Source organism: Myotis daubentonii, chromosome 3, assembly GCF_963259705.1.
Source record: "Myotis daubentonii chromosome 3, mMyoDau2.1, whole genome shotgun sequence".
Classification (NCBI taxonomy): domain Eukaryota; kingdom Metazoa; phylum Chordata; class Mammalia; order Chiroptera; family Vespertilionidae; genus Myotis; species Myotis daubentonii.
In genome coordinates this window covers 174,480,079-174,493,581 of record NC_081842.1, presented here as the reverse complement: position 1 = coordinate 174,493,581, position 13,503 = coordinate 174,480,079, and the positions used below count along the sequence as shown (strand labels likewise).

Here is a 13,503-nt window from a genome sequence, read left to right as displayed (position 1 = left end):
TAGACTGATATATTCCAGTTTCTAAGAAAGAAGAGAAAGAGATAAGCCATTCACAGAAACATTCACTGTTATTATCTGCAGCACATGACTCACAGCCAACCCTAACCTCACGCCTGCGACCTGGGCCGTGTCTGGATGGAGATAGCGCGGTTAGGGTTTCCCGCTTTGGGTACCAGGGAGCAAGGCTGCAGGCTGGGTCAGCCCTTCTCCAGGCTTCTCACAAACACTCAGGGCCCACGGTTCTCTCTCTTCTGGTTCCTCTGCCGAAACAGAATGAACGCATCTCTCATAATTTAGAAACAGATAACAAAGTGCCTGCGGTCTCCCTTTCTCAAAATTCTAACCCAGCAGCGTTTCTTCCATATGCCTTTTCACCATCTGTGAGAACTGTGGGTCTAGTACAGGCGATTGTAAATTATGTCTGAGATAATTAGAATAAGAGAGGCCTGGAGTGGGGGAAGGGGTGGTTACAAAAGGGGAGGGTGGGGCCCAGGGGTGGAAGAGTAGAAGAGAGCAGACGTGTTTGTAGCAGAGCCTTCAGAGAGGGAAAAACAACCCCAACCCTGCGTGGCATCCAGCAGCTGCGAGGAGGGAGGAGGGGAGCGGAAGAGGACAGGAGGGGTGTCGCCATGAACACCGACCCTGCTCTCTACTCCAAGGAGGAAGTCAGCAGCTCCACATTCTGTAAGAAAATCTGAGTATTTAGATGGAAGACCAGGTAGGAGGGAAAATCTGAAGTAGATGTAGCATCTGCAATCAAGTGCAAATCATTTAGAAACTTCACGTTGAAGCTGTGGAAGAAGGAGACGGATCCTGGTGTGTTTCTAGAAAGCAAGCCCTGGTGAATGGGGATGAACTACATCTTGCCACGATGACCAACCTGGGACTGTCCTCTGTATTTCATCTGCTGTCTCCACTGCTGAATTTCAAACACTGGATGGGGTTTGGTGATGACCAGCCAGTGTGGAATGGTGTCTTGCCTTCTGGCCAGACTTTGGCTTTATACAAACCTCTCCTGTTTATGGAAAAATTCATAAAGACTGAAGCATCTTCAGATAACTGTCCTGCCCAGTCTTCTTACTCAGGCTGTGCCATATCTACCCAGGAGTCCCCACCCTTTTCCTCTGAAGCAAGAAGATTATTGAGGATGAGAGATGTGTCCAGGGAGGGAAAGGCGAGGGCAGCAGAGAGGGGGCTGGGCTTGGCATTGCACCCACATGGACCGCTTTTAGCCCTCAGACATCGGTGGGAGACTGGCCGCTGGATCCTGCTTGATGGGTGGGGAGTAGCCTGTCTCTGCCTTGTGAGGCCTGTGGCCTCCTGCTCTCTTTTGGAGGCTCTCCATCAGTGTTTTGCAAAGAGTTCTTCCTCTGGTCTGCCTGAAACATCTGCTCAGGTTTCAGTCCCTTCTGTCCATGTTTCCCCCTGGTCTGGGGGTTGACTTTCTACATTTGCTGGCTTATTTATTTATTTGCTTTATTAAGCTTCAAACTGGAATGGTTAGTCCATAAATCACAGTGGAGCAGGGAGGGAAGATGGGCTTGGCATCACCCAGCCCCCCTGGCATCAGGTCTCCTGCCCGACCTTGCAAATGCTTCTCTCCCATTGCTTGGATGCAGTGACAGGTTGACTGAGGGCTCAGCTGCTGCCATTGATCAAGGATCTAATCCTCTGATTGATCAAATACCAATGAGGTTAGATCTCCAAATGCACGCCTTGTAATTTGCTAGCCTTCAATCTCCCTTCCGCTTATGGGGTGGAAAATCTGTGCTTATCTTTTCTAGGGCTTGCGGCTCATTTTTGCAGATGGTTCTCGCATCATCTTTCGACTGAGTGGCACCGGGAGCGCAGGGGCCACCATTCGACTGTATATCGACAGCTATGAGAAGGACATCGCCAAGATCCACCAGGACCCCCAGGTAATGCCCAAGACCTGGACCCTGACTAGTTCTCTCGGTTGGAAGGAATGATAGTGGCTCCATTGTCAAATAGGTGCTCTCACTTTTCTACATGTCTCCTTCAGTTTGTCATCACAACAGTGACAGCTGACAATTATCTGAGCATTTGCTATTTGCTAAGCTCTGTTCTAAACCCATTACACGGGTATACTCATTTCATTCTCAAATGAGGTAGACTCTGTTATTATCCCTACTGCAGATAAGGAAACTGAGGCACAGGAAGGTTAAGCAACAATTAATAGGTTCGCACGCCTGGAAAGTGGCAGATCTGGGACAGCTAATCTTTGAATTGGCCCCTCAGCTGGTCATTTGCCGCTTTTCCTGGTCTGATTGCCTGCCCTGCAGAACACACACTGGTTCTAGATTTGCTGGTGAGTGAGAGAGTTTCATGACACAGCAAGAAATGTCTATGAAAAAGTCTGTGGTCTTATATTCTGGTTGCTTCAGTTCCCAGTTCCATCCAAAGAGTCTCCAGAGCCTGGCCAGCGTGGCTCAGTGGTTGAGCCAACGTTGACCTATGAACCAGGAGGTCAGGGTTCAAATTCCAGTCAGGGCACATGCCTGTGTTGCAGGCTTGGTTCCCAGTAGGGGGCATGCTGGAGGTAGCCAATCAATGGTTCTCATCATTGGTGTTTCTATCTCTCTTACTCTCTAAAATCAATAAAAACATATTTAAAAAAAAAACCAACAGCAAACAAAAAAAGCAAGGAGTCTCCAGAAGTATGTCAGAGTGTCGAGGGACCCTGGGAGCCAGGGACGGGACAGAGACCTTAGAGGGCAGACGCCCGGTGGGGGAGCCTAGGGGAAGCAGTGACACAGGGTACAGTGTTCCCAGGTGCAGTCCTTGTCTTGGCGGATGCTCCCCAACCAGAGCTCCGAGCTGAAAATGATTAGGACGCGCTGTGCGTTAACCCCTTTTTGGCAATTCACAACACACTGCATTGAAAGGCTCTGAGAAGAGACACCTGTTCAAATAGCATTCACCGTGCTTATTTTTCCACAAAGCTTATTTTTCTTCTAACACCTAATTAAAATTCTCTGAAACTCACTTGAAAATCCCTGGCACCGTGGTTTTGAGCATACGTTTCGGAGTTAGAGAGATCGTGCTTTTCTTTTTTTTCTTTTTAATATATTTTATTGATTTTTTTTACAGAGAGGAAGGGAGAGGGATAGAGAGCTAGAAACATTGATGAGAGAGAAACATCGATCAGCTGCCCCCCGCACACCCCCACTGGGGACGTGCCCACACCAAGGCACATGCCCCTGACCGGAATCGAACCTGGGACCCTTCAGTCCACAGGCCGACGCTCTATCCACTGAGCCAATCCAGTTAGGGCGAGAGATAGTGCTTTTCATTCAGTGTCTGCCACTTAGCTGCCTGTCCCTGGGTAAGTTGTGTCAGTGTTCTGAGCCTTGGTTTCCTTGTCTGTGAAATGCCAGAATACTGCCTGCTTCATAGAGTTCTTAGAGGGATTTAACGAAACAGTGGATGCAAAATTCTGAACACTGAGTCTGGCACATAGGATTAGCTTTTGAGTGGCCCCTATAGTTGTTTTTATTACAAAAAGAGGGCGGTGGGAGGATACTTCTCTCTACACTCTTCCCAAACTCCAGCTCAGTCATCGCCAGATCTCTGCAGGCATCCCTAAAACTTAAACGAAAGGCATTGCTATCTGCATTGTAGACCCACAGAATAATGTAGACCCACAGAATAATAGAGAAAGAGAAAAAGAGGAAGGAATTGTGTTTCTTTGTCCTAATGCCTGACAAAGAATGAGTGAAAGATAGATTTCTTCTGGACCATAGCCGAGAGGAGATGGGAGGGCACCGAAGGTCCAGGGTGCCCACAGTGCCCGGTGTGCCACCATTCCGGCTGGGGAGATGCCTCCCCTCACTCTGGAGCTGCTGGGCCTCAGCCCCAGTACTTTGTTGGGACTGTGGGAGCCCAAGGGGAAGTGGCAAGTGGCAAGTGGTGTGGTCAGCATATGGAGCCGGTTCTCTAGTTCTCACCTAGGTAGAATGGGCTGGTGGATTCAATGAGGAAAAGCAACAGTGGGCAGTAGAAAACGTGCTTCCCTTGGCTCCGCCCTTGAGTGACCTGGTCAGCTCTCCTCTTTGGATATCTTTTTCCTCATCTGTAAAAAGGGCTGTTCACCTAGATAACTAGTTTTTATTTTTTATATTAAATATTTACTTAAGCAACAGGAGAATTTTTTAAAGTGAGAGGAGGATGAGAGGGGGTGTAGTTGCATTTTGAAAAGACCTCTTTGGGTTCAGGGTGGGAAACAAAGTGGAGGATGCAGAAGTGGATCTGGAAGCACCATTATTCCAGGTAAGAGAGAGAACATTGATTTAGCAAGAGTTTTGGCGCTGGGATGGAGAGAAATGGGTGCCGTTGAGAGATGTTTAGAAGGAAAAACCCCCACAAACTTACGCTTACTGATAGATTGGAAAAAGGTTTGTGGGAGAAGAAAGGTCAAGAATGACTCTTAGTTGTCCCTTTGCTTTATGTGATAGATTGTAGTGTTGATCCACTGCAGCAGAGAAAGCTGGTGGGGGAAGAACGGGTCTGTTTCTAGACTGGTAGAGTTCAAGGAGCCTTTGGGACACAGGCAGTCAGACAGGTGGGCCGGGAGCTCAAAGGCAAAGTTAGGGCTGGAGCGAGGGGTCTGTGTCTAGAGAAAGGGATGGAAAGGCTCTTCTTTTTCTGTCTCCCTCAGGTCATGCTGGGCCCCCTGGTTTCCATTGCTCTGAAGGTCTCCCAGCTCCAGGAAAGGACGGGGCGCACCGCACCTACCGTCATCACCTAAGACAGGCCAGATGCAGTACGTCTCTCCACCCCAGGACCCTCCAACGCGTCTGATTGAAGAGCATGGATAAAAATAACATGTGTTCACCCAGGCTTTTTAGGATTTGGTTTTTCCACTAACCAGTTTCTGATGAAGGGTATGTTTGCAAAGCACTGCCAATCCAGATGCATGGTAGGAGCCATGTGGGAAAGGGGCAGAAAGGACCCAGGGCTTATGTTAATGTCAGTCCTTTTCTTTTTTGATATTTTTATTGATTTCAGAGAGGAAGGGAGAGGGAGTGAGAGATAGAAACATCAATGATGAGAGAAATCATTGATGGGCTGCCTCCTGCATGGCCCACACTGGGGATTGAGCCCACAACCCGGGCATGTGCCCTTGGCCGGAATCGAACCGGGGACCCTTCAGTCCGAAGGCCAATGCTCTACCCACTGAGCCAAACGGGCTAGGGCAACGTCAGTCCTTTTCATGCCCCTGCCCACTGCTGCTGTGTGGGTATTTGCCTCCTTGGCACCAAGTTCTGTTTACACTACAATGCGAGGTGGAGGTTGAGCAGAACGTCTCCGCACTAGCTAATGAGGCCACTTTTCATCTTTAGGATGTGCCAGTGAAATGACAGTGCAACTTTCTTCTCCTTGGTGAACCTTTCCCCCCATTTGTTGTTTACATGGAGTCCAGCAAAACGCAATTCCTGGTGCCTTCTCTCCAATCAGTTCTTCCCTCAGAGTGAGACGTACTTGTCTACAGATTTCTGCCTTGTTTTGCAACATAGTCCTATTCACGCAAATATTTTGGGATATTAAAGCAAAATAAGCTGCTATTTCTTGATGTCTTTTATTTCTCAGTTATAAAATTCTTGTTTTGTTTCAGAAAGAAAACAGATTTGTTTTTGAGAGGGAGGAGAGTATTTTGTTTTGTTTGGATGTCCTAATTAGAAAAAAAGTTATCTGTGCTAGGCTTAAAATCCTTACACTGAAAACTGATCCTAGTGGGGTTGGTGTAGGCTGGATCCTTCCGAGGTGAAGAAAGTCAGCGTGGTGTGGTTAGCTTGGAAGGAGAGAGAGGAAGGTGATTCTCAGGAGGCCTTACGTAGCAAAGCACCGCCACGCGCCTGGTGGTGCCGAGATGTCAGGATACCTGTGGAGGGGATGGAAGCAGAACTCCAAGAACCCGAGAACAAGATTACTGGCATTTGCCTGGATGTCTTAAACCCACTGGCATCTTACTCATCTTAGAACACTCAGTCCACAGGTGTATTATAGTGGTTAAAAGCATAGGCTTGAGAGCCAACAGACCTGCGTTAGCATCCCGTTTAGGACCTTGAGTCACCTCCTCTTTAAAATGGGGGTGAAAATAGCTCCAACTCTATAGTGTCATTGAGACCCTTGAGTGAGTGGGCCTGTGAGAAGCAGTGGGCACAGTATCTGATTCATGGTAGGTTATCAGGTAAGTGGGAACTAGGACTACGCTTATTGTACTATTGTTTCTAGATCTTTAAGCATTGGAAAAACAAAAACCGTAACACTAACATTTGCAATGCATTTGATGGTTTCCAGATGGGCTATTCCAGAAACACAGTTCAGCTCTGTATCCCTCCGCCACCCAGAATGGAGTCCCTGTTCCAGGTGGCAGGGTCTTTGTCTGGGGTGAGATGTCCAGTGTTCCTGTTTAACATGGGGTCCAGCCTAGCAAACACAGCTGAGCTTTGGCAATGATGAGATGAAGATGAGTACTTACTGAACAGTAAATGCCAGGCTTTGTTCCAAGTATGTGGCTTTCCATGTACTCTTTAACTGCTCCCAGTACCTCAGTGAGGTAGGTACTTTGAATAGTTCCGTTTGACAGATGACCTTGCCCAAGGTCACACCACTGGAGAGTGGCGGCGTGCCCCCAGGCAGTGCAGCTCAGCCCCACACGGTTCACCAATACTTTGTATTGCCTCTTCCACAGACTGGCTGCTTCTCCCGAGTGGAAGAAAGGTGTGCAAATACCCGTTTTGTACTTATTAAGGGGTGATAACTGTGCCTTGGGTGCCAGAGACTCTGTTAGTTTTAGCATTATTGTCTCTACCCTGCCCCAGATCTCGATATCTGGCTGTATCAGTCAGCCAGGAAACAAGTACTGACCCACATTAAGTGTGTGATGCCATGGGAACAAGAGAATGTATAACACAGTTACTGCCCTCCAGCTGCCTGTAAGACTAGCCAGGCGAATGAAGTCCACGGCCAATAGACTGTATAGGCTGAGTGCCTTAGGAGTTGTGTGAGCAATACCTGCAGTTAAAAGCCAGATTTCCCAGACACCTATTCTGCTTCAGGTGTTGGGCTAGACGCTTTCGAATAGCCCTCCAAGCGAGGCGTTATTATTCTCACTTTGGAGTTGAGGCAACTGAAGCTCAACAGAATTAAGTAATTTGCTCCAGGTTCCCAGCTACCATGTGGTGGAAGTGGAATTTTGACCTGAATCTCACTCTCTTTCCATGACCCTTCCCTGCCTCCCCATCTGTTGAATCAGCTGCAGACACTCCCAGGTCTGTGGCCCCTGGAATGGCTTCACAGATTTCCTCCTCGTCCCTGGTCATAATTCAGCTGCTTCCCCTGACCCCACTTGGCTACAGGTTTGGGAGCTAAAAGCTCAAGGGAGGAAGAGGGAGGTGGCTGGGGCCCTAGAGCAGTGGGGGTGGGCATGGGTCAGAGCCGTCTTTCCTCCCTTTGTGGCTTCCAGAGAGACACCCCAACACACGTGTCCCTGGGACTAGCAGGAGACGGAGCCCTGAGAGGCTGGCCAGCAGCAGCAGCCACGCTTCCCTGCCCCTCAGCATTGCTGTGGTCTGTGAGTCAGGCCTGTTTTCTGTGGGCTGTGGTGAGCACTGCAGTGAGATAATGGGGTTGGAATTGTTTGGGGCCCAACTCTGAAATTTCACTTTTCTCCCCCCTCTTGATGCTCAGCTCTCACTTAGGAGAAGCCGATTTCTGTTCAGGAATGTTCCTCGGACCCAGGAAATGGCCAGGCTTCTAGGGGATGGACCCTGCCTCAGAGAACGAAAGCAAAGGCTTAGCTGGCTCCAGAGAGAGGAGGCAGGCATTGGGGCTGGGTCCCTCTGCCTCCTCCACCCCGAGTTCATCCTTGCTGCTTTCTGCTGCATTTCTAGTTGACTCATTAGACCAGTGATGGCGAACCTTTTGAGCTCGGCGTGTCAGCATTTTGAAAAACCCTAACTTAACTCTGGTGCCGTGTCACATATAGAAATTTTTTGATATTTGCAACCATAGTAAAACAAAGACTTATATTTTTGATATCCATTTTATACATTTAAATGCCATTTAACAAAGAAAAATCAATAAAAAAAATGAGTTCGTGTGTCACCTCTGACACGCGTGTCATAGGTTCGCCATCACTGCATTAGACACATAATGGCCTTATCCTCTGTGTAAGAGACGCTCCCCTTGTGTTTTTCACATTCCAAAACCCAAGCAGAAGAGGTTGGACAGGAGTCGTAGCGGCCATCGTGCATCTCACCTGAGTTACGGCCGAGGCCTCCTCAGGGCTCTGGCCTTCGTTCTGCACCCCTGTTCCATTTTCCACATCATCAGCTACGTGTCCTTTGAAATGCTGAAGTCCAGGTGCCTTTGTCATGCAACCTGCCAACAAGATCATGCAGCCTGCCTGCCACCTACCCCAGCAACTCCTCTCCCTCTCTTTCTGCCTTTGGTCCATGCTTCAGCCACATGACCCATCTGCATTTCTCTGGAAATCCTGTGTTCTCTCTTGTCTCCAGGCCCTCGTACGTGCTCTTCGCCTGCCTGCGTCACCCTCCCCCTGCATCCCTCCCTCTACCAACTTCCCTCTACCAAGTTCCCAACTCCTACTCACTCCTCAGGTCTCAACTTAAACATCACCTCCTAGAAGCTTTTTCTGAGCCTCCAATGTCTTGGTTTGGGAACTTTTTCATGTATCCCTATAGCACCCTATTTATGGCCCTTCCCACACTCTCTGTTCATAGCCTGTTTATTTTCCGTTCCCCCTACAGCTCTGGGAATTCCTAGAAGGCAGGAATTGCCCTTTTCATCAGCCTTTATCCAGGATCTAGCCCTGTGACTTGCACAAAGTAAAAGTTTAATAAACAGTTTTAGGAAAAAATTAATGAAATCTAGTTGCATGGCCAAGTGTTTTCTATCGCTGTGAACTCCCCCGTCAAATGAAGTATGACTGTCTTCATGTTGCAGGGGATGAGGGAGCTGGCCAGCTTTCACAGCTGGTGAATGCCTACCTGTGACCCTCACAGCGTTAGAGGTGGAAGGTGGAAAGCACCCAGGAGAGTCCGGGTGGATACTAGCAGCAAATGGGAGGTCACTTCAAATAAAAGTTGATTTAAATGTTAAGACGTATTTTATCTCCCATTGCTACAAAAGTTAATTGGGTGGTAGCTGGGGAAGGGTTCACCAGATTAGCTTGAATACGGAAAGAAGTTATTTTTCAGGGAAGAGAGTCAACAAAACCTCTAAGCCCTGAAGCCTCCTCCCATCCCCGCATTGAGCAGATTCACAGAAGGGAAGCCACGAGGGGCCCCCGGTCCTGGGCCTCACATGGGCAGGGCACACAGCGTGTACTTCTGGACAGCTCCGAGCTCTTCTAGGCCCCCATTGTCAGAGCCAGGAGCATCCCCACACCTTGGCTTGTCATCATACCGAAGAAGTGAGGTCACTGCCAGCAAGAGCATGTCTCAGGTCTGTCTGCTCGTCCTCGGGGAACCTCTGAGCGCTTTGGTTTGGTTTTCACCAAGTGTGAAAGCTCTACCTAGGGGTTGTGGGTGTGGGCTAATGACTGTTTTCCTAAAAGCTTGTCATCTGAGCTTCAGAGTGCTGCTGCTCCCCAGCTGCTCTGCCGAGGCAAAGCAGAGGCCACTTTGTATAGACAAAGTCACATTTCTTTCTTGTCTTAAAGCAATTTAAATCTAGCTCTGACTCCCATTCCACTAGGCCAGTGATGGCGAACCTATGACACGCGTGTCAGAGGTGACACGCGAACTCATTTTTTTGGTTGATTTTTCTTTGTTAAATGGCATTTAAATATATAAAATAAATATCAAAAATATAAGTCTTTGTTTTACTATGGTTGCAAATATCAAAAAATTTCTATATGTGACACGGCACCAGAGTTAAGTTAGGGTTTTTCAAAATGCTGACACGCCGAGCTCAAAAGGTTCACCATCACTGCACTAGGCTCTCAGGATTTTTGTTTTAATTGGATACTTTACTCATTTAATACAACTATAGAGACAGTATGATTTTATTCCCATTTTCTAGATGAAAAAGCAGAGGTTCAGAGACTTTAAGTAACTTGCTCAAGGTCAGGGTGGTAATAAGTGACAGGTCTCAGATAAAATGTAGGAAGTCCAGTCCTCACTTTTCATCATTATTGCTCAGATTTCATCTTGGTCATTGTGATGTACCAATGAATGAGGAAGAAGATGCTCTTCTGACCTGTAACTCCCTTCCACCATTGGTCCCTCCCCTTCCATGTTTCTTCAGCACTTATTTCATTCATATTCAATTTATCCACACCTTTGCCAGAGACCTTCCTGCAGTGTGATAATTCAAGGTGACAATGAGGACTTCTCTGGGGCCGGGTGCTGTTCCAGGGAATGTGGAGAAAAAAATAGTTAAATACGGTTGAAAATTACATATTTTGAAATATTCAAGTTGCTGTTGGTTCAAGAATGGACTTATTTTTGAAGTCCAGATGCTTTTCTCCTTTTGAAAAATTACACTTTGAATATATTTTTATTGATTTTAGAGAGAGAAAAGGAGAGAGAGAAAGATCGATGAGACAGAAACATCATCCATCAGCTGCCTCTTGCACCCCCGAACCCCACTGGGGGTTGAGCCTGCAACTGGGCATGTGCCCTGATCAGGAATTGAACCAGTGACCTCTTGGTTCCTGGATTGACGCTCATCCACACTCAGCCATACTGGCTGGGCTGAAAAATTACACTTTGTAGGAAAATTTTCCAGATTGTCAAGTCCAGCCCTTACATGCTTTCCTTTGAGAGTCGTGAAGTGGTATAGGTTCCAATAATCAGGATATTTTCTGTAGGTCATGTAAAGTGTGACATGACAAAACCTAAACAGTGTGTTTATGAATGTTTTTTGAATGAATCTTACTCTTAACAGACTCTGCTTGGTAATTTAAAATTATTTTGTGATGCTGCCCATTAAAACCACACTGGTCAGGTGTTCATGGTGAGTGAGCGAGCCGCTTTCCACAGTGCTCCATGAGATGATTGTTATCATCCCCAGTTTATTAATGCGGAAACCGAGGCCCTGAGAAGGTGTAACCTGCCCATGGTCTCAGAGCTATACGTGATAGGCAGTTAGACACTAGGGCAGGGGTGGGCAAACTTTTTGACTCGAGGGCCACAATGGGTTCTTAAACTGGACCAGAGGGCCGGAACAAAAGCATGGATGGAGTGTTTGTGTGAACTAATATAAATTCAGAGTAAACATCATTACATAAAAGGGTACGGTCTTTTTTTTTTTAGTTTTATTCATTTCAAACGGGCTGGATCCGGCCCGCGGGCCGTAGTTTGCCCACGGCTGCTCTAGAGTCTTTAAAAATTTAGCTGTAACTCACATACCAAAAAATTCACCCGTGTAAAGTGTACAGAACCTTTAAAAAATCTGGTACCCATTAGCAGTCACTCCCCATTCCCCTTACCTCCAGCTCCTGGCAACCATAGATCTACTTTCTGTCTCTGTGAATTTGCCTGATGGGGACATTTCATAGGAAGGGAATTGTAGGATGTGTGACCGTTTGTGTCTGTGGGGCGCTTATTTTAACACAAAGCAAATGCCCCTGGGCTGTGAGCCCCTCCAGCATGAAGACCAGGGGTCCTCAAACTTTTTAAACAGGGGGCCAGTTCACTGTCCCTCAGACCGTTGGAGGGCCGGACTATAATTTAAAAAAGAACTATGAACAAATTCCTATGCACACTGCACATATCTTATTTTGAAGTAAAAAAACAAAACGGGAACAAATACAATATTTGTATTTGCATGTGGCCCGCGGGCCGTAGTTTGAGGACCCCTGATGAAGGCTGTTCTTTGTCTTCATGGGGCTCTCAATCCACGGTGCTTATTAAGTGACTGACTGACATGAATCACGAAGCAAATACACACACAGACGCTAAATAAACTGAGTCTGATGTTTGCTGAGCGTCCACCCTTGGCCTGGCACGGTGCTCAGTGCTTTGCAGAGGTGACTGCACTTCACCCTCCTAACACCCTTCATGAGATGAGCACTGTAACATGCCCATTGCATGGATGGGAAGGGCAGTGAGGTCAAATAACCTGCTGCAAGTCCTAGACAGCTGCGGTGGAGCCAGACTTCGAGCTCCTGTCCCGATCCCTGTGTCTGCACATCTCAATTGTAGGCACAGGAAAGCCCTTTGGAAATAGGGTCTCCTCTCTTCTGTCTGCAGCAAGGAAACGGAGTCTGTAATGCACTTGCAGCCACGTACTGAGCTCAGATCGCATGTCAGCCAGTGCATGACGATGGAGGGCTCGCTCTAGTCAAGAACAAAGGTAACTCAGCCACCAGTGGCAATGCCCTGGGACAGGCACTGGGGTGGAGGTCAGTGTGCCTAAAAGCTGGGGAATTGCGGTTCCAAGGCCACTTGCCCCGGGCGCACAACCAAGGGCCTGAGCCAACCTTTCTCAGCTCTGCTCTTAGCAAAACACATCTCCATGCGTGAGCTCACGTCACGGCCTCACCACCCCCAGGGCTGCCTGGGAAGGATGCCTTAACGTGGTGGTTTTCCCAGCCTGTCAGGGCACAGGCAGGGAACCGTGCCCTGGCGCAGGCTGTCTAGGCCCTGCCTTTGTGTCTCAGGAAAGCAGGCAGCGGGCTGGTCTCTCCCCTGCTGCAGGCCAGGGCGGAGCTGCCAACCAACGCCCTTAGTGCTCCTGGCCTGCTAGTCAGTTCTCCTCACAAAGACTGCTCTTTGGATCCGTTTTGCTAAGTCAGACAGTTCACTGATTTTCACCTCGGAACTTGGGGCCAGCATTCCGTGTTGCCAGCCTCGCCGCACAGGCCGTGATGGAAGAAGGAATGCGGGTTCCCGGAACAGGGCCGGAAACTGCGCTCCTCCATTGGGGGGACAGTCCGGAGAGGCTTCCCATGCCCAGTGTCTAACTGGTGCCACACTTGGGCCTGATCAGCAAGAGGCAAAAGGGCTCTGGTGTCCGGAGGAGCCAGGCTCCACTAGGCCAAGCCCCCACCACGCCATACCACAGATTGGCATGAAGACCAACCCAGTGCTTGCCCCAACCCCCTCCTTCCTTTTCCCTGTTCCCCTGTCTCGGTCTAGCGTTCAGGTTCAGGGCAAACTGTGTGTGGGGTCCTGCCATGACATAGAATCCCAAGGCCAGGCTGGGCCTAAGAGGTGGAGAGAAGTTGTCAGTGGGGGCAGCCAGGGGACCTCATAACTAAAGGAAACCCCAAACTAAGTGGAGAGAGAGGCGCAAGTTCCAAGCCAGAGAAAGGATGCAGATGTCAGAGCTGTAGCTGGCTCAGTTCTGGCCACAGGCAGGAAGAGGGATCGTGAGGCCAGAAACCAGGGAGGTCAGAGACAGTTTGGAGGGTCAGGAATGCCCCGGTGCCCAGCGGCCAGTTAAAGGCCTATGTGGTCATCACGGGGGAGAAGAGACGGCTGCAACCTCCGCTTGGGCTGTGAACGT

At 48.6% G+C, this 13,503-nt stretch overlaps 1 protein-coding gene across 2 annotated transcripts in view; it reads left to right on the top strand.

Annotated features, from left to right (window-relative positions):
• PGM1 (phosphoglucomutase 1) overlaps positions 1 to 5,585 on the top strand; it is a 57,372-nt gene extending 51,787 nt beyond the window's left edge. The window contains exons 10-12 of one of the 2 annotated variants that reach the window (XR_009451962.1): positions 1,785 to 1,919; positions 4,679 to 4,904; positions 5,364 to 5,585. Coding sequence is in view for 1 of the 2 variants with exons in the window: in XM_059689302.1 (XP_059545285.1) it covers positions 1,785 to 1,919; positions 4,679 to 4,768 (225 nt within the window). In the remaining variant the exon portion in view is untranslated. Of the gene's footprint in view, positions 1 to 1,784; positions 1,920 to 4,678 lie in introns of both variants that reach the window. The other variant, XM_059689302.1, reaches the window with a different exon arrangement.
• Positions 5,586 to 13,503: the final 7,918 nt, after the last annotated feature.